The 26,140-nt window shown below is 46.2% G+C and overlaps 2 protein-coding genes across 3 annotated transcripts; both read right to left on the minus strand.

The window, feature by feature from the left end:
- Positions 1–1,617: 1,617 nt before the first annotated feature.
- On the minus strand, positions 1,618–14,361 carry LOC116999822 (2-hydroxyacylsphingosine 1-beta-galactosyltransferase-like). The gene is made up of 6 exons (XM_033066820.2): positions 14,252–14,361; positions 7,195–8,042; positions 4,341–4,480; positions 4,092–4,168; positions 3,494–3,713; positions 1,618–2,560 (listed from the first exon to the last, which is right to left on the minus strand). Exons 2-6 carry the CDS (start codon positions 8,038–8,040, stop codon positions 2,245–2,247), a joined length of 1,599 nt encoding a protein of 532 aa, XP_032922711.1. The 5' UTR covers positions 8,041–8,042; positions 14,252–14,361; the 3' UTR covers positions 1,618–2,244.
- Positions 14,362–15,644: 1,283 nt separating this feature from the next.
- Positions 15,645–26,133, minus strand: NOLC1 (nucleolar and coiled-body phosphoprotein 1). 2 transcript variants are annotated; one of them, XM_033066565.2, is made up of 14 exons: positions 26,001–26,133; positions 25,834–25,889; positions 25,634–25,755; positions 24,482–24,597; positions 23,564–23,711; positions 22,950–23,059; positions 22,144–22,294; positions 21,485–21,628; positions 21,006–21,095; positions 20,098–20,244; positions 19,301–19,870; positions 18,486–18,598; positions 18,016–18,096; positions 15,645–17,770 (listed from the first exon to the last, which is right to left on the minus strand). In XM_033066565.2, exons 1-14 carry the CDS (start codon positions 26,109–26,111, stop codon positions 17,612–17,614), a joined length of 2,118 nt encoding a protein of 705 aa, XP_032922456.1. In that variant the 5' UTR covers positions 26,112–26,133; the 3' UTR covers positions 15,645–17,611. The 2 variants fall into 2 exon arrangements, with proteins under 2 accessions (XP_032922456.1, XP_032922457.1); XM_033066566.2 differs by lacking the exon at positions 18,486–18,598 and having other exon boundaries at positions 17,685–17,770.
- Positions 26,134–26,140: the final 7 nt, after the last annotated feature.

Below are 26,140 nucleotides of genomic sequence, written 5' to 3' on the forward strand. Positions count from 1 at the left end.
TTTTAATAGACTGTATATATGTCTTGACTCCCTGGATAGACATGCCTCCTAACTGTGCAATACTTTTGGGAATGAGAGCAGCCATGAGAAGTTCAAGAAGTTAAGAGCATATCTGATAGGAGACGACATGCTAATGCTGCATGTGGTGCTTGCATGAACGTCTTTTTGAAATTGTGAATAGCAAGGAGGAATCGTGGGAAAATAGACTCACATTTTTGTACGCCCACCAAAGGCTCTTGGGTTTCAAATATTTCTCTCTGTTCTTTTGCTTGCAAACAAAGCAATGTGCAGGTCTCTGTCCTCAACAGGCCATGTTACCTCCATTGGTGCACCAGTTTGCAAACCTGGTGTGTTTGTCCTCTCCCTCTGTTTTCTTCAAGTTCAAAACAATCCAACATTGTCACCAAGCTGCAAGCTTGCCAACTCTCTTCCTATATTCAGCCTAATCTAAACATCCAAACTCTCACGTAGGCAGCAGTAATGATCTCCTTCTTCCACCTCAGAGATTACAAAATGCCCCACCTCCACCCCCTTGTCCAAATTCATCTGCTAGGAAATGACAACAAGGTCACCATAGTGCAACTGGAAAAAGGCAGGAATGCTGAAAATTTGTGGCAATATCTTTTCTATCTAAAACCCAAATCCTATCAACCTCTTAATTTCAACTTGAAGACAGAAAGGTGCCAGGCAGACAGTGTTCCTATTACCTACCTACAATGCCCATTTCCCCCCAAATATCTATTAGCACCTTGCTCTGATCTCCCTCTTCCTACCATTAGGGACTCCACAGCTTCAGCTCAGAGGGCATGAAACCACAAAGTGCTGCTACAGAGCAAGGCTGATGGGCCATCCAAAGTCACCTTCACCTCAGCCCCTCTGCAAGCTGAGGCTTGAGGAGGGAAGACAGCACGGCCTGGCCTCAGAGGAGCCAGGCACTATCCCAGCCTAGAGCAGCCCAGGAGCCCAGCCAAACTGCAGTAGTAACATATCTTTCATCTGGAAAGAAACGCACATGGAACAGCAAGAGAGAGCAGAGCCTAGAACCACCAGTGAGGCCAGCTGTGGCAGTGGGGTTACTCTCAGCTCTTGCCAGCACTGCAATGGCCTCAGTGGGAGCATGGAGCAGAGCCCTCGATCCTCAGTGTGGGACACTGGTAGTGGACAGGTTGTGCAATTGCACCACAGTTATGTTTGCCTTGGAGTCCAGGGTGAGTAAAAACACATCAGGTATCACTCCATACCACAGCCCAAGTGGGGCAACAGTATTGTCTGTTCACATAGAAATGGGCAAAGCGTGCTGCTTCTGTAAATGTGGTGTATGGCCCATTGCCTCTGAGCTATTGGCTGCTGGTCCTGTGGTCCTGGCACGTGCTTCTGTTCCAGATTTTTCTTTCATCACAGGCTTGGAGATGCTATGGGCATGGGTGTGTGCCACATGAAGGCAGAGGAGGGAAGGCACTACATGAAAGCCTGCAGAAAGGCCAAAAAACTGCTGATGGAGGTTTGTGGAGACCATAGCAGCAGTAATGAGAAGGAAAAAGCACTTTAATCTTGCTTGAATAACTTCCTGTTACAGGAATCACAGGTTCACATTAAACCAAGACCAGAGAACTGCCACACGGGAGAAAGAATATAAGTTTATTTTAAAAAATAATAATTTAGCTCGAACACAAACTGGAGTGCAGAGTGTTGACTGAAGCAGGAAGAACAATATTTATCCACAGAACTTAGGCCAATTTTTCTCTCTTGTAGATGATACTTTCAGTGCCCTTCCTAATCCACAGCTATGCTTCAGGTATTTTCATCTGCACAAAAAGGTATCCTGACTCCTGGGGCTCTTAGTAAGAACGCAGAGGAGAAATGGTGTCTGCTGCACATGAAATGCTGTTCCTACCTCCAGAGCCTCCACGATCCAAAAAGCCAGAAGAGCAACACCAGCATCTAAACCAATGTGCAATATACAAAGAGAACAACTTGCACTCCTCCCTGGAAGTCTACCTACCTATGCCCCATTCCCAGCATCCTGGCCAAGTGCTCCCACCCACGCCTGAATTCACCCCCCCGCCCACAGGTGCTGTACACAGAGGTGTAGACACAGGCCTTTGCAATACTCCTCCCTCCCCTTCTCTTCTCATCCATACCTGCAGATCTTTCACCTCTCTCTGTGCCTGCATGCCACACATTTCTTGGCACAGCAGCAGTTCATTTCACAGTGATGGGATATGCCCTGGAACATAGTGGCCACTACTGCAATTTCTTCTCATCTGTGAAGTGGCCTTTCATGCAATTGCCGTTTTGATACACAGGGCTGGCCCCCTTCCTTCTGCACCAGACCACAGATTTGTAGAGAACAAATCCAATACCAGCCAGACACAGCAAGAGAAGAGCCAGTATGTCCAGGCAGAAGTACTCATACAGGGAGAGATCGTAGACAGCCGGGCGAAGGTAGGGTGCCCCATCGTGACGAAGGATGTACTCCAGCCAGTACACTGTCCTGTTGAGAGCGTGCATTGGTCTGTCCAGGTGCAGAGCTGAGATGTGCTGGGCTGCTTTTCTATAGCTGCAAGGGAAGATGGCAAGACATTTACCTTTTGACAGAAACTTCACACGTGAGAAGTGGCCTGAGACATCCAGTGATGCTTTCAAGTCCCAAATTATACCTTGGAAAGGGGCAAATTTCTTCCATTCTTTTTCTGAAAGCGACTCTGATGGCACTGGCCAGCCACGAAGGCATAAGCCAGAGTGTATTTTACTTTGTGTTTTGTTAACAACACTGACAGTTTGGCTTGCAAGTACCTGTTCAGTGAGTTCAATGTGTATGGTATTTTCTGAGGGGAGTTTGCACCCTAAGACCTCACCCAACATCAAGCAAAAGTTACACACTTGATGAGTGGCCAAACCATTCCAGGTATCAAATTGCAATACGTCTTAATAGGTAAGAAATACAAAATGTTTTAAAAATCAAGCTCTCATGCAGCATTTCAAAAAACAGCAGTTGCACATGTCCCATTAAAAAACAGGAGCCCTGTGCCCCTTTTCTGTCCCTGCTTCAGTTCTAGGAAAAAAACAGAGTATATGATTGACAGAAGAAGCAGACGGAGCATTACCTGCAATTCCCTCTCTGTTTCTACAGCCAAGTTTTTTTGGACAAGTTCAGGAAGGTCCCAATGGGAGGTTGTGATCTCACTCCCTGATGACAGCCTGGCATTAAGAGAAGAGGTCTGTTCCCCAGCATCTCAGAAAACTTTCTGAGAACATTACAGTCAGTCAAACAGGACTAGATCACACTCTTTGGCAGCTAATGTTGGAGTATCTCCTCCTGCACTGCATCTAAGGATTCTGAGGCACTGACACATGGTCAGCTGAGCAATGCTTGCAACTATGCTTGGTACAGATGCCACCACAGGCGGTATAGGGATCAACACAAAGACTGGTCCCTACACACTGTCTGCCCCAAGGAAGAGGAAGAGCCTGATGCTTCCAGATGCCTCACCTGGGGTCAGAGATGACTGTAATGACAGCCTGGTAAAGCTCCTCTTCTTTTACTCTGCTCCAGTCCATGAGGATACCCATGCCCTTCGCCTGCACTCTGGTCATGATGTCAAACTGGTCTCCATAGAAAGGAAATCCCACCACTGGCACACCGTGATAAATTGCCTCAAATATACCATTCATCCCACAGTGGCTGACAAAAGCTTTCACATTGGGGTGCCCTGCAGATAAAGAAATGGTAGCAAGTCAATGCCTTCCATGTTGCAACAGGGCTACCAGCAGGTTCCTCAACACACAATGTTGATGTTTGTTTAGGGAAAAACAGGCATGCTGAGCAGAAAGGATGCTTCCCTTTGGGATACATCTGGCTTTTGGCTGTCCAAAATTGCTGAACAGAGCCTGGAGAAGAAGGCAAATAGGAGCCAAGCAGCTTCAAGCAAGTGTTAGATGAGGATCATGTTCTGTACAGATCAGACACACAAGAAGCAACAGACTTAGATCCACAGAGGTGCTGCTATCCTTATGTGCCTTTACTGTGGTTTGGGCTAAACTCCAGGGGTGTTGCTAGTGGCACACGCATGCACAGAACCCAGTCTTACCTAACAGGTCATTCTGGGGCAGCCACCCCATCATCAGCGTATTCTCACCCAGGTTTTTTGGCTTCTGACCAAAATATCTGTGGGAGGAGACAGAAGAAGGGAAAAAAGGAGAAGAGAAACACACAGAGAACAATAATAAATTCAATCAGATCAAGAGACAGAAAGCAGATTCTGTGATTTGAAACAAATCACCCCTCAACATTGTTTTTCATCCAACTCAAATGAGAATGAATCCCGTTCCCTTTTCACCTCCACACCACCCTTTGTGGGAGGCGAGCAAATGCACCAGCCATCTTCTCCACCAAATCGCCCGGAAGAGCTCGGATCCCGATGCCAAAGGAGACAACAACGACACCTGCCTCTGCTGCTTCCACCCAGAGACGCAGACCCTGTGGGCAAAACACACACAGCTGCCCTGAAGTATTGCTGCAGAAAGGCCCTTCCCACTCTTGCCTCTGTCAGGAGAAAGCTGTCCACAGAGAAGATGAAGCAAAGTCCACCTGGAGCACAAGGCTACATGGTTTTCACCACACAATGAACTCTAAAACCACTGTGATTTTTGTACCCAGCCAGGGAGAAATTAGTTGAGCACCTGCTGGTCTCAGGAGTTTGCAGGTAGGTGTCCAAAACCTGCATTTCATAGCATTATCTCCTGCACTGGAGGTAACACAATTACTCTTTGACAAGAAGGGTTCTGGAAATAGAGGGGCTACACAGGAACAGCCAGGGCAGAGAAGGAGATTGTAGTAAAAAGAGGAAGGCTATTTTCCCATTACCACTAAGACAGGAGGCCTGTCAGGGTCTCTAGATGTAGGCTGATACAAAACATCACAGTCAAGAACAACTTCTTCCTGGAGAGTTCATACAAACTCTCCAATGTCAAAAGCTCCTGGAGGTGGCAGGAAGTCTTGCCATCTTGACAGGAGACTTCTACCCATCCTTGATAGCTACAACCACTAAAACCCACAGCCATTTGCCCTTCATTTAGAGGCTACCTGCAATGCCACATATACAGTTCTGTATCTATAACACAGTCTGTACTTTTTTCAACCAAATCCAGAAGGTAGAAGGGAGAAGAACTCAGCAGCCATAGCTGCTGTGAAGCAAACATGGACTATTCCCTCTTATGCCAGGCTGGGCCGAGTCTATTGCTCATTATTAATTCTGTCTTGCTTCAAGTTTCCCATGTATTCCTGTCAGGAGCATTTTAGGGAAATTCAACAAAAATCCATCTTTGAATATAGATACTTCCTAAAATAAACATGTAGGAGAACATGAATTAAAAAAAAAAATCTGTTATTAAAAAAGAAAACTAGAGTGATTAATTCAGAATATTAATTGCAGTCTAAAAGTTAGGGGATAAGAGTACAAAAGAGTTACAAAGCACATCTTAGTGTTACTCGCCAGGCATATTTCTCCTTTGTTGTATGCTTCAGAGACTCAAGCCTATCTTCTCAGAAATGCTTAGAGTGCCCTGAAACAATCCAAGAATCAAGAAGTTTACAACAGAGATATTTTGGTTTCTCCATTCTTTTGAGTTTCACATCCTTTGAGCAGTACAACCACTGAAATTGTTACAGAAGAGAAAGTGCTGGCTTTCCTTTTCTAAATAAAAGTACAATGACTCCTAAACCAGATGACTATGTCATCCATTATAATTGGGCCATAACATTTAACTTTCAGAAACAGCACTGAAGTTGCCAGGGAAGCATGGTTGACCACCAAATGTTCTCACTTTCTCTCAAATACATACCTATATTTAACCAAGTCCTAATTAGAAGCAATCAATACCACCGTGTTTCGAATAGGAGGAAAATATTTAATTACATTTCAGATGGGACATTCTATAAGGTACACCTAGACCTACAGAGGCTCTCTCCTCTGCTGGCATCCCATGATGTGGACACAGACATGCCTACCTGCTAGCATGACAGCCATCACCTACTGCAGGGCTCCGGACTTATCTCCATCATTGTTTCCTCAGGTGCCCTGGGGTCTGTTCTGGAAGCTGGGAAGTACATGAGTAATTCCCCTGCAAACAACTCCCTTCTTTATAAGGCAGGTGTGTACGTGGCCAGGTTGGACCAAGCCAGAGTTTTGCAAGAGCTGTGAGGCAGCCACCCTCTGACACAGCTTTCGGAGCACCCTACATGCGTTTCATTACCTGCAGGCCGTGCCACGTGGGCAAGGCTCATGTGCAGTCACACACACCTGGACAGCTTCTTTTTAAGGCACCTGATCTCACTTTTTTTTAACTGAAAAATATTGGCATCCACAACATCAGTTAAAGTTGCCACCAGAGATCTTGACAGGCCTCTTATAATTTAAATGTTGAAATCTTATAATCTCCATTTCAGACCCTTAGTCAGGACATCTTGACTGCCCAAGTTCCACTATCCAGGTTTATTTCCCCTCAATGTTTGTAAAAGTGGTAAAACAAGTCCTACTCTGCTCCAACACCGCCTTCAGCCAGAGGCTTTAGGACCTTGTCCCTCTGGATTTATTCCTGGGATTAGTGAGGCATAGGCTGGAGAAAGCCTTGAGAGGAGTTTTCAGGACTGAACCTTGTGAAAAAGGGGATGATGCCCTTCAGTTTTCCACATTTTGGGATTCTGCACTGAACTTAATGAAGGAACAGGAATAGCTCTCTCCTATTAGCTCTCCCCTAAGACCACAAGCTCAAGGGCAGAAATGCTCTTTGGGAAATAGGGCAAAGGAGGAAATTCTGGATTAACCTATCAGTGATGAAACAAAAGAAGATTAATTGTTCTTTCCATTTCCACTTCAGCACAGGAGCAAACAAATTATTTATTATCAAGTCTCAGGGGCAACACTTTTATCTTAGGAATTCCACACACCATTTTACATGGACAGTGAGGCCAAATCCAAGTTCAGAGTGGACCACTTAATTCCACATCCTCCCAGCAGCCTGACAGCCTTCAGTGTTCTCTGTCTCACTGATGCACCCACAAGCACCAAAACACAGCGGTTTTCCAGACAGTTGGGGCTTCAGAACTTTTACAAGGTTCTTCCAAAGAAGATCTGAACTAAGTAGCTTCCCCAGTTGATGTGCAATCATAGATCAAAGCTTTCTTGCACTTACCACTGGAAGGGGCTTTGCAGGCTCAGCGAGGATTCCCCCTGTGAAAATGACATGGGGGAGCGTTGGACGGGGGAAGTCCAACACCACGTCATTACAGAGGAAGAAAAGACTAGTTCCATGAACAAGGTCCAGCATGGATGTCTTGGGCTCCACCCTGTGCTTCTCCATGAGACGTTCAAACTTGGGCAGGATGACCAGTTTTGTAGCCACACGAGTGATTATGTAGACTAGAAGATTCCAAGTCCTACCAAAAAAGCCCATCCTGTCTGTCATCAGGGAATTGAATTCAGGGACATAGGCAATGGGGGAGGTGGCACCGATCTCTGCTGGGAACCAGAAACCAGTGGAAATCACAGCATATTTGACATGCAGGATGTGGGCCAGGATAAATCCACACATCTCATTGGGGTCCACCAAAAGCAAGTCAAAGTGCTCCCACTGGAGTTTCTGCAGAAGGGTAGAATTTCCCAGTACTAGGTCACAGTTTTCCAGGTACTTCTCCAAAAATGAAAACACCTCCAGAGAGGTCATCTTCCCTTGAAAGACACGCTTTATCTTCTCCTGCACCCAGGCATCTGCGCTCTCTGTGCTGAAGGTACCCCAGTACCTCTGCACACGGAATCCAGGCAGGGAGGTTTCCACATCCCGACCCTCATGGAGCAGCAGCACAGGGTCGTGGCCCCGGTCAGTCAGCGCCTCTGCCACCCGCATGAACACTCGCAAGTGGCTGTCAAAGACTATGGTGGGCATGATCAGCACCTTGGCACCGTGAGATGGCTCCACAGTGAATGCAGTCACTAGGAAAAGAAGAGCAGCAGGGCACGGTAGCACCTTCATCATTTTCATCACTGCAAGGAGACAAACACACCATTAATGTTGTATCTCTGTCATGTACTCAGTAACTAACAGCTGTGATTGTGGCTGCAAGCCAGGACTCTTGAGCTGGGAGAGCAATCTGGAGCTCTTCACTGGGTATCCATCCCTCCCCATCCATTTTGCCTTGCCCTATTAAAAAGAAAAAAAAAAAAAAAAAAAGCCAAAACCACACCCACAAAAGTACCCCAAAAACCAAAGTCAGATATCAGAGGAGTTTTCCAAAAAACCTCTTCTCTATGCTCCTAAGGCTCAAAAAGCAGCAGACTGACTTGCAGAGAGGTACTAAGGGTGAGTGGCTGGAGGAGCTATGCTGGGTCACAGCACCAGCAGGGACACTTACTGCTCAGTCCTTGATTACCGCTACAGAACCAGCTCAGCTGGATTTTATTTTTATTTCTGTCCAGCCAGAACAGCTGGTTCTCTCTGAGCCCTTTATGTCTGTGCAAGCTCACAGGGAGACCTGCAGAGCTTGGTGGAAGTGCCAAGAGGTGTGTTCTGGCTTTGGCCCTCACATGGCTGGCAGGGCACCTTGCTCAGCACAAATGGGGCGGGAGCAAGTCCAGGTCACAGCAGGACCCGCTGAGAGGAGCCCAGAGAGCACAGAACAGTCTGGACATACACTCCGGTATGGATCAGTCATGGGAGGCTCTGGGAAAAGGAAAGCAGGTTCCAGGATACTCATCCACTAGAAGAAGGCAAACCCAAAGAGCAATCCCAGAGATGTCATGCAACACCTGTGGCACACTGACGCCCCTTAGTCACACTCCTAAAGCCGTCATCCCCTCTTCAGTTTAGTGAAACACCCAAGATTTCTGTTGTGTAAGGGATGTTGCTACATCACTGGAAGCAAACGCGCCTCACCCACACCTAGCATTATTTTAGGAGAAGAATTATGTGATAATTATTTGGGAATAGTCAGAAGCACGGTAGTTTTTGAGAGCCCAGTTCAGACATGCTAGGAAGCAGCAGTGGGAAGAGGAAGAAGTTACAATGGGAACAACCAGAAGTGGATTTTGGATGGTCCCCACACACTAAGCCCCAGTGGGGCTGCAGGGATGTGGTAGAGCGGAATTTGGTACAAAATTTTCTGACAGTCCCTCCACCAGTGCTTGACCGATTAAGAGGTGGGAAAGAAACTAATGGACAAGATTCTGCTAAATACAATCTTCAGACTACCCTCAGCAGGTCTCTCTCTGGCCAAACTAAGCACATAAGGGTGCAGATAAAGGAGAATAAAACTGCTCTGTTCTTCCTCCATTGCTTTCTTGCCCCATGTGGAGACAGGATATGGGAAAGAAACAGAGCAGCTGCTGGTTGGGACCCTCCCCTGTTTCAAAGGCAATTCCTGCTAATGCTTGCACTCCCACCCTTCCCACACTGTGGGACAACTGTGTGGCTGTGCCTGCACGAGTGATAAGAAACACAAGAAAAGCTAACAGATACCAAGAGGGTCATTGGACCCACAGAACAAGAGCTCCAGGAGAATGTACACAAAGGTGATGGGCTGGAGGAGAGGAAGCATAAGCTCTGCAAGGAAAGTAAGGATTTGCCCAGCATCCTGCCTCCCTAACAGCAGGAAACAGGCTGTCCTGTAACAAAGTGTTGGTCACAACAGAGCTACAGCCCACAAAGCTGGTCTAGTACTCAGATTACTTGAGAGGCCCAAAGGGAACTTATCCTGCCCAACACCTGGGAAGGTAAAGCTTTTAGCTATGACATTCACAGCAGATCCAGGAGCACATGCTGCTTCCAGGAAGCAAGGGAAGGATGGCAGCCATGTACTCCTGATCTCCTCTGGGATGACAGGGAGTTAAGGAGGGAAGCAGGCATAGACTTGTCCTGGGGCACCTAATGGGTCATACATACACGTAAGTGTGCCAAGAAGAGTGGAAGTTTTGTATGTGGGGTAGGGTGTTTTCTTATTAGGCAACGAGAAAAAGATGAAGAAATAGTCCACATAAAAGGTATAGTTATTTAGAGAAAAAAATTGTCACCCATCTTCAGCAAGGACTGTGCTCTGCCATGAACCTATGTGCCAGACATTGCTGAGACCCTCAGCTCAGCCAGGGCCCTCTGGGGACTACCAAAATCCAAATGACAAGTAAGCTGTCAATCTCAGCCCTCAGGTCAGGGCCAGATGCTGACACAGTGAGACTTGCAAACTGCTCTTGGTGGTTTCATCTCTTCCAAAATCAGGAGCAATCCCTAAAGGTGCTGGCTCAGGAGCCTCTTCTCCCTGTGCAAGCAACAAGGGAGGCTGTAAATCTTGCTAAGAGGTGAGAGGATGCCAAGCTGCAGGAAGAGACTTTTCTCCTACTCCAGCTCAATACCACCAGAGATAATCTCTGTTCTATCCATGCTCAGAAATGTACCCATGTCATAGCTCCAGTCCTAGAGCTGTGCTGGATACACCAGATAAATCCCTGATTTTTAGTGCTATTGCGATATAGTGAAGGCTAACTACCAGCAAAAAGGGCACAAGGGTTCTCTGTCTCTTGTCTAGCAACTAGTCATTGTTGCAGTCTCAGGTTGATAGCAAAGTCGAAGGAAGTCCCAGACCTAGACAAGGGCTAAATAGCCCAACTGAGGAAAGGCTCAAAATCCACCTGCTCACCTCTCTAGTTTACCTCTTACTAACACTGAATAAAAAAGCTGCTCCATGAGCTCTGCAGCAGGATCCTCCAGCCTGGGCAGCTGCTGTGGCCAGTGCAGCACAGGCTCAGCCCAGCTCTCTGACTATGGGAGCTCAGCTACTGCAGGCAGGTAGTCTTCAACAGAACTTTCAAACACCTGGGCATAGGAATGTGATTCTCGGGGAAGGTGAATTCACAGCTTGTGCCTTGTCACAGGTGCAAAATCCAGTAAATGACAGATCCCACACTAGGCCTGAGAGCAGAGTAGACAGAACCATCTCCTTGTTTGTGGTCTGGAAGTCCTAGTGGCTACATGACATAAATACTGCAAAAATAACCCTGCCACTGCAAGGGGAAGGCTTGTAAAGAGAGAGAACAGACCTTTCCCTGTTTTCATGACAAGTGCTTGTCAAAGCAATGCCCCTAACATCACAGTTATCACTGGCAGGCAGAGTAAGGGTTCAAGGGAACTGTTGGAAAGCCCATGCCACAAATGTCTCAAATGTTTTAAGTTTCACCACAGCAGTATTCAGGGCAGAGCAGGCACTTCAGTAAAAGAAGGAACTGGGAAATTGAGGCTGTCACTGCAAGCAGCAGCATCCCCCCCTACACTGTCCACCTTCAGCTGCTAGGAGATTACTTTCAAAGTCACAGCAATGCATTGACACTGAAAAGTGAGGCAGCACAGCCCTCTGAAATGCCCCTGAGAAACCACTTACTGGGCTGAAATTTGTCCCATGATTTTGTCCTGCTTAACATGTTTGACAGGGTATGGCTTTGTTATTGATGGAAAATTACCCCGATCAGCTTAAGTGAAATAACTGAACAGCTACAGCTCTAATTTAATTCAGATACCTTTTATTAGACTGAAGTACTAAAACCTCTGATGGGGAGCAGTGTAAGCAAAGAACCCCACAAAGAAAGGGCTATGAACAGGTTCAAATGCAAGGTCTGCCATTTATAACTCTCTTTTTTATATTACCTAGTTCCTGCCCAGGACCTGGAAGAATTAGTTCCCCTCCTGCATCCTTGTCTCTTTGCAGCTCTTGCCCACAGTAAGAAATGGTTTCACTGAAAACTTCTCAGGAGTTAACAAAGCATCAGAATTAACTGAAAACCAAAAGCAAAAGATATCTTCACCTGGATGGTCTAAACTCTTCTTGAAATAAGATACTGAAGTTTGCCTGTTCTGTTGGGTATGATCCAGAAAAAACAGGACCATCTGCTACCATCACGTTGATGACAGCCAGCCTAACTGCAGCTAATTTATGGAAGCCAAGACTGTGAAGGCAGGCAGGTATGCAGCTCCAAGAGCAACTTTGTCACTGCAGGAGGATGTTGCACTACAAGCAGGGGCTGCTCAGAGGAATCCCTAGTAAAAACCTAGAGGATACAATACTGTACAAAGCAAACAAAGCACAGGTTGAAACAGGAAGTTTAACCATCAATCATATCCAGCCTAGAGCTTGGTGGGCTTCTGTACTCTGGTTTTGGTTTATCACTCTGACTTAACCAGAGTCACCTGGGTAAATTACACTAACACTAAAATATTAATATTAGCATTATAGTATACTAATCACAGTACACCAATACTAGCATTAGTATTTTAGTATAGAAAACAATGATAAAGGGAAAAAAACCCTTCATATATAAGTATTCCCTGTCAGTCTACAGCCCTGAGGGCTTTTTAAAATATTGTTTGCACACAGGCTGAATAGTGCACAGATACTCCACTCAAAACAACATATCTTTCTAGCTTTTTTCCTTCTACATATTCATGGCAGCCCACTACAAGCATAGAGAATGAAGGAAGTCAAGATCCCCAAAGGGAACAATCGCAGCAGTGATCAGGTCAGCATCAGAATGATTTATACTTTTCACCACATTGGTGCTACTGCTGCCACAAAACACTAGAAGTGCTTTGACTCATCTGTTTTGGACAAAGATTGATGTAGTTCCCAAACAGTTCCTAACTTTTGGTATTTTGGCCCATCTTCAACATCCTTCCTGTCTCATTGGAGTTATATGGAAGTTGTACAGGCAAGGTGGGAATCTGTGGGCTAGCAGGAGGTTGCCAGATGATAGATCACTGCCAGGGAACCATGATACTAAAGGAAATAGTGGTCCATAACAACTGAGAAAAGAAATAAACATCTGATCTCAGCTTGTCACAGTATTTGAAACTACACACATCTTCAAGACCTTGAGCTGGGTGATGGTGTCAGATACCACACATCTGCTTCCCCACCTGGCCTCTCATCATACATTCAATCTGTCTAGGTAGTAAGTGAGATTTCCCCCATTCAGTATCCACAGGCTTCCTGTTTGTCTTCTGAAAGGAACAGAGATGGTTTGTGACACCAGGGTGCTCTGCAATAACAAGTTCTTCCGGACAGCCTTTTTCCCTCGCTTACAACACAGTTGTAAGACAGAAGCAGCTGATGTGAGACTGTGTCCCTTTTGAGTGGTCTGAGGTCTGCAGCGTGGAAGCAAGTCAGAACACTATTTGTAATCCCTGGATGAAAAAGAAAGAACGGCTTGGGGCCATTTCCAAATAGTCATGTGAGCCATAGACCTCAAAGTGAGAGCACATGACAGGGCAGAGAATTATTTGGTCTTGAGAAGAAATTTTGTTTGTATGACACTTTTGGACTGCAGAGAAAACTGCGAAGATACAGTGCACCAAACCTTAGGGAAGTAGTCAAGAGGAATGGGGAGGAAAAGAGTCTTCCCATTTAAAGAAAAGTTATTTAACGTGCCAGAAGGTTGAGAAATCTCGTGTAGAAAGCTATGGGGACTGATAAAGTCCTGACAGACAAGTCTGATCACATTTGACAGAGTTACAAGAGTAGAGAAGCTAGGGGTGAGTCTTATCTTCAATGAAACAATTGACGCCCTCATGTAAAAGAAACCCACAACCAACCCAAAGAGCTTCTTCGCTGTGAGCACGCCAGAGGAATGAGACCTGGCTGAGCTACCGTAAACAGGGGTTGAAGAGGTTGCATAGGATGAGGAGGCAGAACAGGAGATGGAAGATACTCCTGAGATTTAATCTTCTAAAGGAAGATGAAGCAAGTTATACAAAAGCGCTCTGAAGGGGTGTCCGTGTGCCAAGGCTCTGGTGCTGCGCATTGAAGCAGATGCTGAACTCGAGCCTCTCTGGAGCAAGCCGGGCTGCAGATACGCGTCCGGGCAGAGCCGGGACGAGGCTGACAGCCGGGAATTCAGACCGAGTCGCTGTCCCCGTCTCTCCGGCCGGGCAGCGCTCAGGTGCCATCAGCTCAGCCGAGCCCAGCCCAGCCCTGCAGCGCTCCCAGCCCGCGGCTGCCAGCCCCGCCCGCGGCCACCCCGAGCCCCCCGCGCATCCACCGACCCCGCCACGCCGCGGGCGAAAGAACGCTCCTAGCACGGCAGCCGGGCAGGGCAGCACGCCAGCCGAGGAGCCTCGCCGGTGGGACGGGTCCAGCAGCACCGAGAAGCACCGGCCGCGGCTGCTGCCGAACCGCTCCTCCCGGGCCGCCCGCCCCCGGCGCGGTGCCGGCACCCACCTGCAGCGAGTCCCGGCGGAGCGCGGCCCGAGCGAGAGGCGCGGCGGTGCGGGAAGTGGGAGGGAGGCAGGGAGGAAGGGAGGGATGCCGCCGCCACCCGCCCGCCTTCCCCTTTCAAGCCGGCGGGCGCAGGTGGGGCCGGGCGGCGCAGCCTCGGCCCACGGGCCGCACCCCGGGCCGAGCCGAGCCGAGTCCGGGCTGTGGCACGAAGGCGGGGCCAGAGAGGGACGGGATGGGCACAGAGAGCCGCGCCTGCTGCCCCGGCACCTCAACAGGCAGCTGCAGCTTCTTGTGCCTCTGGCCCGGCCAGCGCGTCTGACCGCTGTCAGAGCATCTCTCCAGTGACCGCTGCCCGGACACCCCCAGGGCCAGAAGCCCCGTGAGAGGAGGGCAATAAGAACACGATCGTCAGGACAGCAAAAGGGAAAGGATGGTGCACAAGGGAATCGGGATGTGAGGCAGTGTTCCAGCACACAGCAGAGGGGGATGTCCTGTTGGTCCAGTTCCAGCACTAGTAACAGCTGTAACTGCACCACTGTGGCACTGGGAAACCAGGCCTCTGCAGCAGAGCAGAGATGTTAGGCTAAGTATGGCTAGTAGCTGCAAAATCTTGTGAAAGGACCAGTTTTTCCCAGGAATGTCAAACATGTCACTTTGAGAGTGTCATAAAGCATTTCCCACCCCAACAGTTGTTGCACTTGCTCAGTCAGGTGCTGATCTCCAGCAAGGCTAATGACATTCTTTACATCCTGTGCTGAAACTTCAGACAGCATTACATCTTCTACAGCCTCACGTTCAAGGTAGAAGGCTGTGGCAAAGAGTGTTGGTTACAGAGCACGAGACTCCAACGCACATGGTGAATCATCCCACCCTTTCCAGATAACCATAGTGCAAGGGGTTAAATTGTGCGTTACAGCACTCAAGATCTCCACAATGCCCTACCTACCTGCAAGTTTCTTTTCGTTGCACACATAGAGGAAGAAATCTAAGGGGACATACAAATCACTTATTTTAACTAGATCTATACAGGGGTTTTCAGTTATGCCTATTCTTTCTTCTTCCTATATGCTGGTGTTTTTATATAGCCAAATGCCATACAGCTGATTTGGCCAAGGTATTTGAGAAGACCTGATGAGAAATTCTGAAGGGAAGGGACTTACAAAGCCTCAGTTTCTGATATAAGCTTTTACCATCTTATCCAAATTTCTCAGCCACTCACCAGCCAGCTGCACAGGCCACCTTTCATTCTGAAGATCTGTTACATGTCCAAAATCATGTAAGATAACAAGTAGCTGTAGACAGATGTAGAGACAGTGCTATTACCCCCAAGCACTGGTACCCTCCTTTTTCCCACCCACTATTCCATACCTTTAACTACCAGATCCACTCAGACTACAAAGGCAGCAATCTTTATTGTCTGACACATTAAATTCTCACAGTTAATAGACTTTAAAAAACCTCAAAGCAAAAAAGTATTTTAAAGAGTTTCAAATATAAGTTCCTGATAAACAGAAAAAAAGAGGGCAAATGACAAGAAAGATGATATTCAAATCCCCATGCAGAAATACTCTTCCCACCTTCCTCTGGCCTCTAACCTTTACTTTCTTGTAATAACCATGGTCTCCTGGGCCCCTCTGTACTGTAGCCTTGAATCCAGGCCCCAGTGATTGTGCAAGCTGTGGGGGGAAGTCCTGAAAAATGCTCACTGGAAAAAGTTGCCACTCATGTACATGGGGGTGGCTCATCAAGTCTCATCCAACCCTCAATTAGGTGACAGTGCTTTGCACACAAACACAGCTTCCTGTAACCAGGCTTTTCTCATTGGCACCCTTTGGGGAGGGAATGGAAACATGGAAATCAGGCCCTGAACTACCACCTCTCAGTGGCTAGCAGTTTCATCACGTGGAATAAGCATATCTCACAGCCCACTACACTCCATTTCCAAACATGCACTACCACTATTCAACTCATACTGGCGGTGGGCGTAACCCACTGCTCCTCAAACTAATTAATTTAACCCACCTAACAGAGGCCAAAGTATTTGGGGAATATTTTCTACCAGATGCAAGCTGCACCTAAGTAAGGACGCAGTCACATAACTGAGTGAATGCAAGCCCACCCCTCAGTACACCATTATACTGTCAGTTGCTTATGAAATCTCAGTTTAGGCTGCAAGTTTCCCAACTTTTTTGTGGCTCTCTATACTGAACATATACACTTGTGGCTGGTACTTCAAACCTTACAGCACCAGGGTTTGCCTTAGTGCTAGGGAAAATGGGCTTTTTACTTCTCAAGAGGGACTTAACAGATGAAAAACAGCTCAAAGACCAAATGATCCAACTCAGAAAAAAAATTAAGGCATTAATGATACATTCATCTTGAGTCCTAAAAAGCTGCAGCTCACAGTGCTGGCAGTAAATGCAAGCTGGCACGTTTTATGTTCAGACATAACAAGGTGTAATGCCACACTGCAGCCAGAGCCTCTGAAACAAAAACCACTGCTTATCCACCTCTGCCTTTTGCTAAGAGGCCTCTGTATCTCCTCAGTCACCTTTTACCTTCCACCAAGTGAAACTTCACAACTTCCATGCAGTCAAGTTTCTGTACAACTTCACTCCCCAGCTACACTAATGGAAGTGTTATCAAGAGTGCCACAACAGCACTACAGACCTTGGTCTTTCTGACAAAGCCTCCACCTTACAACTGCAATTGATACTGTTATTTAACTACTAAACCATATTTAGAGACTGCTTCTCCAAATACTCTGGTATTGCCCTCACAGGAGTGCAAGGAAGAGGAAAGTAGGTATTTATTGCAAGGTGAAACCACAAAACAAAACAGAAAAGGAACCCTGTCACACTACAAGGGTAAACTTGAAATGTCAGGTGGTGGTGGGGATTACAGCCAGAGTGCTCAGATCAGTTGTTGCTCTTACAGGAACTAGTCAGAGGCAAGTGACATTACTTGTCTTTTCAAAGGCATGAGAGTTAAACTGGCTGAAGAAATGGGAGGTTAAAATACAAGACAATGATTTCTCTTTCTTCTACTACATGGGCAGGAAACCGAAAGTAAAAATCACTGCCAGCCTTTTAAAATAAGACTGTAGAAAATATAAGTCTTGGCGGTCACCCTAGTGGTGCCAATAACACCAGCTTAAGGATGGTTTCAAATCAGGAGACTAAAACAAAATTAGAAATAAAATAGGAAACATCCAACCATTCTTCCATATCCCCACACTGGAGCTGCCTGCCCCACAAGGGGCTTGGGGAGGTAGCATTCCAGGGAGGCTCGACATCCCTAATGTCCATATGCCCATCCAAGATGTTCTGGTGAGCAGATGGTTTATGAACTCCAATATTCTCAGTCACTATCAAATTTGACAGAATTGACTTGGGTCGATATAGTGCCCCCACGGTAGCTGCCTCGTTTTTTCTTTGTTTTCTCATGACGGAAAGATTTGCCTTTAGTGTATTTCAGGATGTTGTTAGCTTTCTCACCCCAGTCACCAGCTGCTCCTTTCTGTGAGAGATGGAGGGGAAGAAAAAAAAATTCAAGTCAGTACCCAAGAGAGGAAGGCAATGCCTTGCACTTGGCTGTACCCAGCAAACCCCAGCACATTCACACAGGAGCCGATACCATTCTCCCACGCGCCTCCTGGTGGAGGAAGTTCTCACCAAACCACTCCCAGAAGCACACCGAGGCCGCTCTGCAGACATGTAATTCCAGAGACCAATTGTTACCACTCTGGCACCACCTTACCCTACCTTTGCTTCAAATGAGTTATCAGCCACACGGGCATCCACCTCAATCTCTTCTTCCCTTACGCGGCGGAATGGAGAGGACGGCTGTAGAAAAAGAAAATGAGATACAGTAAGCACATACAAACACAGGTAGTTTAGTAACTACCTCCTTCCTTGCCCAGCAAATACAGAACCCTGTTCACATCACCTCAATCTTTAAGTGTTTCTCAGATTCACCATTCTTTCCCTGCTTCAAATCAGGCAGCTCAGGAGTGCTTCTGTGCAAGTATATCTGATCAGTTTTGGCCAGAATAATATTATGTTCTTATGTGCACTCCCTAGGGCTCTCCAGATGAGGTTAAAGTGCTTAAGGAGAGAGTAAAAAAACCAATAATCCTGTGGGCCCAACCACCCAGAAAAACCCCTAACAAGCCTACTTGTTCAGAAGGCAGAGATGCCTCTTCAGCCTGCTGCCACAGTCCACCCTCACTCACCCGTTTCACCTTGGGAACTGTGTGTGGTGTTTTGGCTTTGATCTTTGCTTTTTTACTGTGTGGTGTTTCTGTCTCCTGAACATCTTCCCTCTTCTGTTTCTTCCCGACTGTGCCTGTTAGATGTACAGCAGCAGAACTTTAAAGGCAGTGTTGGGAAAAGTAATGGCTTCTGTTCCCCAGAAAGCAAACCCAATGTTGACACAGGTGTGAGAACTGGTGCCTGCACTACTTCACCCAGAAAACAGACTGCTGTACCAGACACTAACAAATTCTGAGTCAGCAAGGACCTCCCCATGCTATCCTAATAAATAAAATTTAATGCGATAGAGTAGCTCTATATGAATGATTTTGCGTACTTGAGAGATTTCTGTTTGTCAAAATTTGCCAGATTTTGGATTTGTACCATATGCACTTGGATCTATCACTAGTGCATCACTAGTTGTTTTCCTCCTGGAGGGTTAAAGAGCGAGATTGTGCAACCAGGCATCAGCTGTGGTGTCCACTCCACACAGACAAGGTCCTCCAGCAGTCTGCTTTGCTGTCACTAAATCTTGTGCATGCACAGATGGCAACTGGCAACAACTACACAGAAATGTACTTCACATTACCACAAATTTCACTGCCAGCAGCTATGCAATATAGACAAAAAGGATCCCACCAAATTCAAAACTAGCCCTTCCCTCTTACTACTGCATGAGATGGCACAACCTAGTAACACACAGAGATTAGAATGAGTGTTGTTTCAGAAAGTCTTCCATTCATGCTTAGCTCAGTAACATTGCCTGACAGACCCACTTCCCAGACATTGATAATACCTCCATTGACTTTTCCAGTCTCTTCTTCAGAGCTGCTTTCACTGCTACTACTGCTGCCACCAGCTGGCTTAGACTTCTTGTTGGTCACAGCTACTGCAGATGCTTTTGCTTTCTCTGTGGAGGCAGTGGCTTTAGAACCGTTCTGCACCCCCTTCACTGCCTTTTTGGGCTTCCCATCCTCTTCACTGGAACTGTCTGACGAGCTGCTGCTACTTCTAGAAGCAGCTGCCTTCTTCCCTGCAGTTGCTTTTGCTGCCCCTGTAGATTTGGCGGCTGGTTTTCCTGCTGGCTTTTCTTCTTCACTGCTTGAACTATCAGAGTCAGATGTGTCTGCTTTGGGAGCTGGAGCAGGTTTGGACAATGGCTTAGCCACTTTGCCAGCTGGTTTAGCTGGAGGGCCTTTCTTCTTCTTCTTCTCATCCTCAGAACTGCTGGAGCTATCTGAATCAGAGCTACTTTGTGCTTTCTTTGTGGCAGCTGGTGACTTCTTTGCTGCAGGGGTTGCTGCAGGCGTTGCTGCTTTAGTTGTGGGCTTCACAGGAGCTGCCTTCTTGTCAGAACTATCAGAATCTAGAATGGAAAGAAAAAGAGCAATCCAGACTAAGTCCCATCCCTTTGACACAAGGCTAACATTCAGATTCAGTGCAGATATATAGTACACTTCATCATCTGGTTGAAACAATACTGCAACGGGTATTCCTGTCCAACCACACCCTCAGACCCTGCCTAGAAACAGAAAGGTCTGTACAGTAACAACATGCACGTAGAAATTCTCCCTCTCTCTCCCACCCCAATACCTGAGCTGTCTGAGGAAGAACTGGAGTCTTTCTTTGCTTGTCCAGGCTTGACAACTACTTTTGCTGGTTTGGAAGTATTCTTTATCACAGGTTGTTTAGCAGGGAGCTTATTCCCTACTTTCTTTTTATTATCTTCAGAGCTAGAATCTAAAAAAAACCAAGAAACATTCTTCAAGTTAATAGGCTTTATGTGCAATTTACATTAGTGGTAACTTGTGTGTAATTTATGGGTAAGTGAAAAATAAAATGGCTTGTGGTTCAAGAAAAAAAACTGCTGACACTCACTGGAGTGTCACACAACCTAGTGCTAGGGCTAGGTGTCTGCAGACAGAGTGGCAGCTGCCACCCAGTCTCTGCCATGGCACCAGAGATGCTGAGATACGCCACAGGAGCATCCTGAACTCACAGGGAAAGTGTAACACATAGGGAACTTACATGGGAAATACCAAACCTCAAACCTGGTCACTAGGAGGGACAAAGTACACTGCTTCCATCTCTAGAGTCACATTAGGAGAAAGTAGGCATCTTCTAAATCTATTTTGAACTTCATATGGTGATTACATTTTTATTTCAGAAACTTCTCCAAACACCATGGAAAAACAATCCCCAAAAATCTCACGACACAGGTGCTCAAGAAGAGTTTAACCATTAAACTTCTGTCAGAAACCCAATTCACAATTCCCTGCCCTTTTCATCCAGCAATATGGGGTCTTACTTGACTTGCCAATTGTCTTGTCTTATGGTCACACTCCACCTTGAATAGCAGGCTGCTGGTTTTCAATTTCACATCTTGCTAGCTGTGAGACTCTGAAGCTTTTAAGCTCATACACTAAGCTACACCACTGTAGAGCAACTTGGCCAGTAGAAACATTAACACAAAAGAATCAGAACTTGATTTCTTGAATTACCTGAGTCACTGTCAGAACTGGATTCAGCCTTCTTGCTAGTCACAGCTTTCTTCTGAGGAGCAGGGATTGTTTTAGCTACTACTGCTTTGCCTGCAAAAGCAAGTTTAAAATTAGGCCACATCCATACCAAACCTTTGTCCCAAGATGCAAATCTCAGCAGATGTGAAAAAGCTCCATTCTCAGTACAACAGCCACTCAGCCAAGCCACTGGAAGCCATGCAAGAACTTGGCTTATTCCCCCTAAACTAGATCCCAATGACTTTTCAAATCAGCATGTGCAAATCCAACTAAACCACAGTTCAGATCCACAAATTCTACACAGAGCTGTTTGGGATGCCTTCAAATTAATTAGAAGCTTCCAGAAGAGTAAATAGCAACATAGAGCAAAGACAAATGGCTTTTTTGAGGAAGCCAAGATCTTGCATAGACCTTGTTGGCACAATGTAGTGCTTCCCCTGCAGCCTCTCCTCACAACCTACCTGCTTCTGCCTTTGAGGGCACCTGCTCTGCCTCATCGCTACTGTCTGAAGAGTCACTGCTCTCAGCCTTTTTTGCAGCAGCCTTATTAGCAAGGCCCTTCTTTGTCTGTGCTCCTTGAGGAGGTGGTACAGCACTGTATGGACCTATGAAGAGAAACACAGCATCCAAATGCCGGCATGATAATGTGAGCAGTACAAGATGTTTTCTGTAGTTAGAATAAAGTATTTCTACTATTCACTTCCATTTATCCCCCTTCTGTAGCTACAATCCAACACTAGTTTATAATTTGAAAGTTTATACCGAACCCACTGTTACCTCCTTGTTTCTACTCTAACTCTCTTCTTGGGGTTCAGCTGACCCAATCATCTCTGCAGAAGTTTTCTCTGCACTTTTAGAAGAACGGGAACTTGTCAGCAAACTTTTTCAGAAAAAAAAACTGGGTCAAGTTTTCATTGTTTTCATTTATTGCCTTCTCAAATACTCTGGTTAGAGAGTCAGACTGACCTTGGATGATTGACCCTCTACTCAGACCAGCTCTCTACTGCAATCCTAAAGACATACCACATTGAACAGAGGCCCATTTATCCCATCAGCTAGACTGCAACTGAATGGCCATGGATACTTCACAAAAAAAACCTATTTAGCATTTTTTACGTACCAGACTTTGGCTTTTGTTTTGCAGGTGGCTTTTCATCATCTGAGCTGTCAGATGAGTCCTCACTACTGGAACTTTTCTTGGCACGTTTGGTTTTCCCAGGACATGCCTGAGTGGCTGCAGGTTTTGGCAGAGGTGATTTCTTGGGAACAGCCTTATCAAAAGAAATACACATTTAAAAAGGAAATTGCAGAAATCTTGTGTGGACAACTAGATGTGGATCTTGTTTAATTCCACACCTCACTTAAGAGCAAATTCTTAAAGACATAGGGAAAAAAATTAACAGAGGCTCTCAAATGCAAATTTTAAGAAACAGATGAGCACCATTCTCTTTCTAGCTCCTCTGCTATTGTCTTCTGCTTCATGAACCCCTAATGAGGAGCTCCTCTGGACAAAAGAGCAGAGGACTTATTGAAATTTAGCACCTGCCACATGATTAAAAACAACTATGATTATTTCTTTGTCACAGGAAATATTTTTAAACACTTTCCAGTGAAAAACTTAAAGTTACAGACAGTTAAATATGAAAGAGTCAGACCAAAGTGACTCTATATAATGGAAATACAATATGGTTATGACACAAGATGTTTTCCTGCAGAGGAAGGAGCAGAGAAAGTAATAAGGAGTTATTAGGGAAGAAAGCAGTACATGGAGAGATGCTAGAACACATAATCCCACTGTATGAAGGAGAAGCAGGTGTAACAGTTATGTTGAGCACAGCATCTGTATAGTCTGTCCCTGCAAGACTATAACACCCAGTTTTACTAGACTTCTACACTGTTCATTAAGTTTTTCATAGCCTAATTTACCTTTTTTGGTGCAGCCTTTTCCTCATCCGAATCTTCACTGCTGCTGCTGCTGCTACTGCTCGCTGCTTTTCCATTGACAACTTTGGTGGCTGCCTGGGCAGGTTTACTTCCTTTTGAGAGAAGTAAAAAGGGACATTGCAAAACATGCTATGGTAGATGAGGGATAATTACACTGAGTAGTGAGTACCTTAAAACCGAACCACAGAAGCCTATAGAGCAGATTAATGCAGTACTGCAAAACTGCTGCCTTATCCTATTGCAACCTTAGAGAAAGTTTTCCTGGAAACTGTGTCTTCTAGCTCATGGGAAGTTCCAAAACTAAAGACTTAGTAAAGATCTTCCCTGCTTTCTGAGGGGAAGACAATGGTAAAAGCAAAACATAAACAGTTATTCAAACAATGCAGTGTTCAGGACCAGATGTTTTATTTGCATTCAGCTCCACATCTCTATGTCAGAAAAGACTAGACTGGAGTGCAAATGGCAGCAAAAGCAGATTTTCAGACTGTTATGTTACTACATATGTATGTGTACATATGCATGTAGGTACAGTCCCCAGCACTCCTCCCTGGCTTTTTTGATTTTGCCCTTTACTCATGATACACAGTAACAGGTACCGGATTTAGGTGTTGCTGGTTTGGGCGGCTGCTTCTTTGGTGCTCCTTCATCTGAGCTGCTTGAGTCAGAACTGGAACTCTCTGCTTTCTTCTGAGGCTGGGTTTTGGGTCCAGCTTGTGGTGGCTTCACCACAGGTTTTGCACCTTTCTAAACAACAGCAGGAAAATCTGATTAACCCTCAAAGTCATGAAAAGAAAACAAGGCTAATAAGATGGACACATACACAGAGTGTACAAACAGCTGTCTTTCCCAGAGGCTACCATTTAGATTTGAAAACACCACTCTGCTTAGTGGTCAGGGTCTGAAAATCCAGACCATATAACAGGTATAACAATGTTGGTCAAAATCTCCCAGAAATGCATTGGAAGCCTCCTTTGCACATCACTCTTCAGTTCTGCCTCCTCAAAATGGGACAGCTCTGAGGCTGGCACTGTTCTCTTCCTTCTACAGATCACACTAGCTGGAAGACTGAAAATACTGGCAACTCTAGCTGGTCTCCTCTAGTGTACAATGTTATCACTCTTCCTCCCCTGACATCATTCTTCCTTGCCTCCACTTCAAGACCATGACTGCAGCAAGAAAAAGGAAAGATAAGATTCTCTTTTTACATAAACACACATCTATATATAAAGCTCAAACTTATAATAGCAACTCTAATTAAATCATTCTTTGCAAAGGAAAAGAAGTCTTCAGATAAGAGCAAGGACCAGACTTGGATATGAACCAAAACAGGTGCAGGACAAAAAATTAATTTTTCCTGGGACCAGTCCAAATGGCAGAATGTCATTTTGCATTGTATCTGCAGCAGCATGGGCACCTCATGGACAAGTGAGCCAAATTTGCCAGTAATTCTGTTGGTTAAACTTGCTATTGTCATTGTCAAATGTGCATTACAGATGCTGGAAAGAAAAGTCAACCTTTGCTGGCTTCTTCTCCTCCTCCGAGTCTGAATCATCACTGGAGTCCTCACTGCTGCTCTCTGCTGTCTTGGCTGCAGGAACTGCTTTTGCTTTGGGCACAGCTGATGCTTTAGCTGCAAATAAGGGAGAGCATACATTGATGACAAGTTAATTCACAATTTTCATGTACCTATATCCTGCACTAGTGGGTATCGGGGCAAAAAGATACATTAAGGTCATTAAACCATGACTGAAGTTCATAACAACTGTTTCTTGAGCAGTGGGTGGCAGACTGCTCTAAAATGGGTAAGCAAAACGATGAAACCAATTCTAGACTTTGTCACACAAAAATTCAAGTGTGGACTTCTATCATCAAAAAGGACAGCTCACAAAGAATGAGCACCCCCAAACTGAGGTAATATTAGATGGCTCTGCATACCTTCCAGCTTAAAGAAACTTGCTGAACAAGTACAGACTGGTGCTTGGAAAGAGAACCACTGCGATGCCATGTTAAGGTTCCAGACACCTAAATGTGTTTTAGCCAAATTCACTTCCTGGTTACTGACAGCTTTTTAATAATATGGAGCAAAAGAAACAGTTTTGTCTCCCGTTATATTTACAGCTGTCCTTATCACATAAAAATCAGATCTAAGTTCAAATTCAGCTTTAGGATGGCTCAAGTTGAAGACATATTTTCTTTCTGTGTCTCTCCCTCTCCTCATTTATTCATTCCCTCCTGCAAATCTACTGTTAGACACACACAAAGTGACTAATGAGAGATACAAGAACAGTTTCAGATAAAAGGGAAAAACCACAGGGATGTATTTTTTGATAGCACTAGTACAAGAGCTTGAAAGAAAAAAGGGTAGCAACCTCACACAAGCAGCAGGTGAGTATGGATGCCTGGCATTTCTCTGGATTGGTTAAAACCTTCTATGGGACACAAATTCTGCTAAATTTTAACATGCTAAAGAGATCAGCCTTAATTAAAATGAACAATTAAAATCTTCCACGTCATGGGCAAAAATCGAGATCAGTCAATACACACCTAATCCCTGATAGCTGCTGAAAGACCTCGGAAGAGCTACTGAAGTTGAGCTCTAAACGCACGTGAGAAGCCAATGCCAAACGCCACGTGCCGGCCTGCACTAGGGCCGCCCACAAACCCACCTGGCTTTTTGGCAGGGGGTTTCTCATCCTCCTCGCTGGAGCTGTCACTGCTGCTGGCGGACGGCTTCCTCTTCGCCTGGGCGCCGTTCGGGACCAGCTTTCTCTTCTTGGCCGCCGGAGACCTGCGGGCACAAGGGCTGAGCGAGGCCCTGCGGGGCGCGGGCCGGGCGGAGGGGCAGCCGCGTCCCGAGCGCACTTACCGCAGCCAGTAGGCGAAGATGTCCAGGAGGGAGGCCGCGTTGGGGTCCTGCTCCTTCTAAAGCGAGAGAGGCCGCGTTAGCCAGTGTCTATCAGTCAGTCAGTCGGTCGGTCGGTCAGTCGGTGAACCCCCGTCCCGCTCCGTCCCGCCCCGCCCCTCCCCGCTCACCGCCGCCGCCTCCCTGGCGAAGGCGCGCGCGGCGCCCTGGCAGCCGCTCTCGCGCAGGAACGCGAGCACGAGGGGGAACAGGTCACTGGGCACGGGCCGCCGCTCCGCCATGATGCCCACGCCGACACGTGCCGCGCGCG

Source organism: Catharus ustulatus, chromosome 8 (genome assembly GCF_009819885.2).
Source record: "Catharus ustulatus isolate bCatUst1 chromosome 8, bCatUst1.pri.v2, whole genome shotgun sequence".
NCBI classification, from domain to species: Eukaryota; Metazoa; Chordata; class Aves; order Passeriformes; family Turdidae; genus Catharus; species Catharus ustulatus.

Coding starts and splice junctions, on each gene's coding strand:
- LOC116999822 (XM_033066820.2), bottom strand. CDS start 8,040: ATGAAAATGATGAAGGTGCTACCGTGCCCTGCTGCTCTTCTTTTCCTA. Junction 3,714..4,091: donor GCCCCAGAATGACCTGTTAG/GTAAGACTGGGT, acceptor CTTTATCTGCAG/GGCACCCCAATGTGAAAGCT. Junction 2,561..3,493: donor ACAGTCATCTCTGACCCCAG/GTGAGGCATCTG, acceptor CTTCCCTTGCAG/CTATAGAAAAGCAGCCCAGC.
- NOLC1 (XM_033066565.2), bottom strand. CDS start 26,111: ATGGCGGAGCGGCGGCCCGTGCCCAGTGACCTGTTCCCCCTCGTGCTC. Junction 24,598..25,633: donor ACCCCCTGCCAAAAAGCCAG/GTGGGTTTGTGG, acceptor CCTTATTTGCAG/CTAAAGCATCAGCTGTGCCC. Junction 21,629..22,143: donor AAAACAAAAGCCAAAGTCTG/GTACGTAAAAAA, acceptor TTCTCTTCATAG/GTCCATACAGTGCTGTACCA.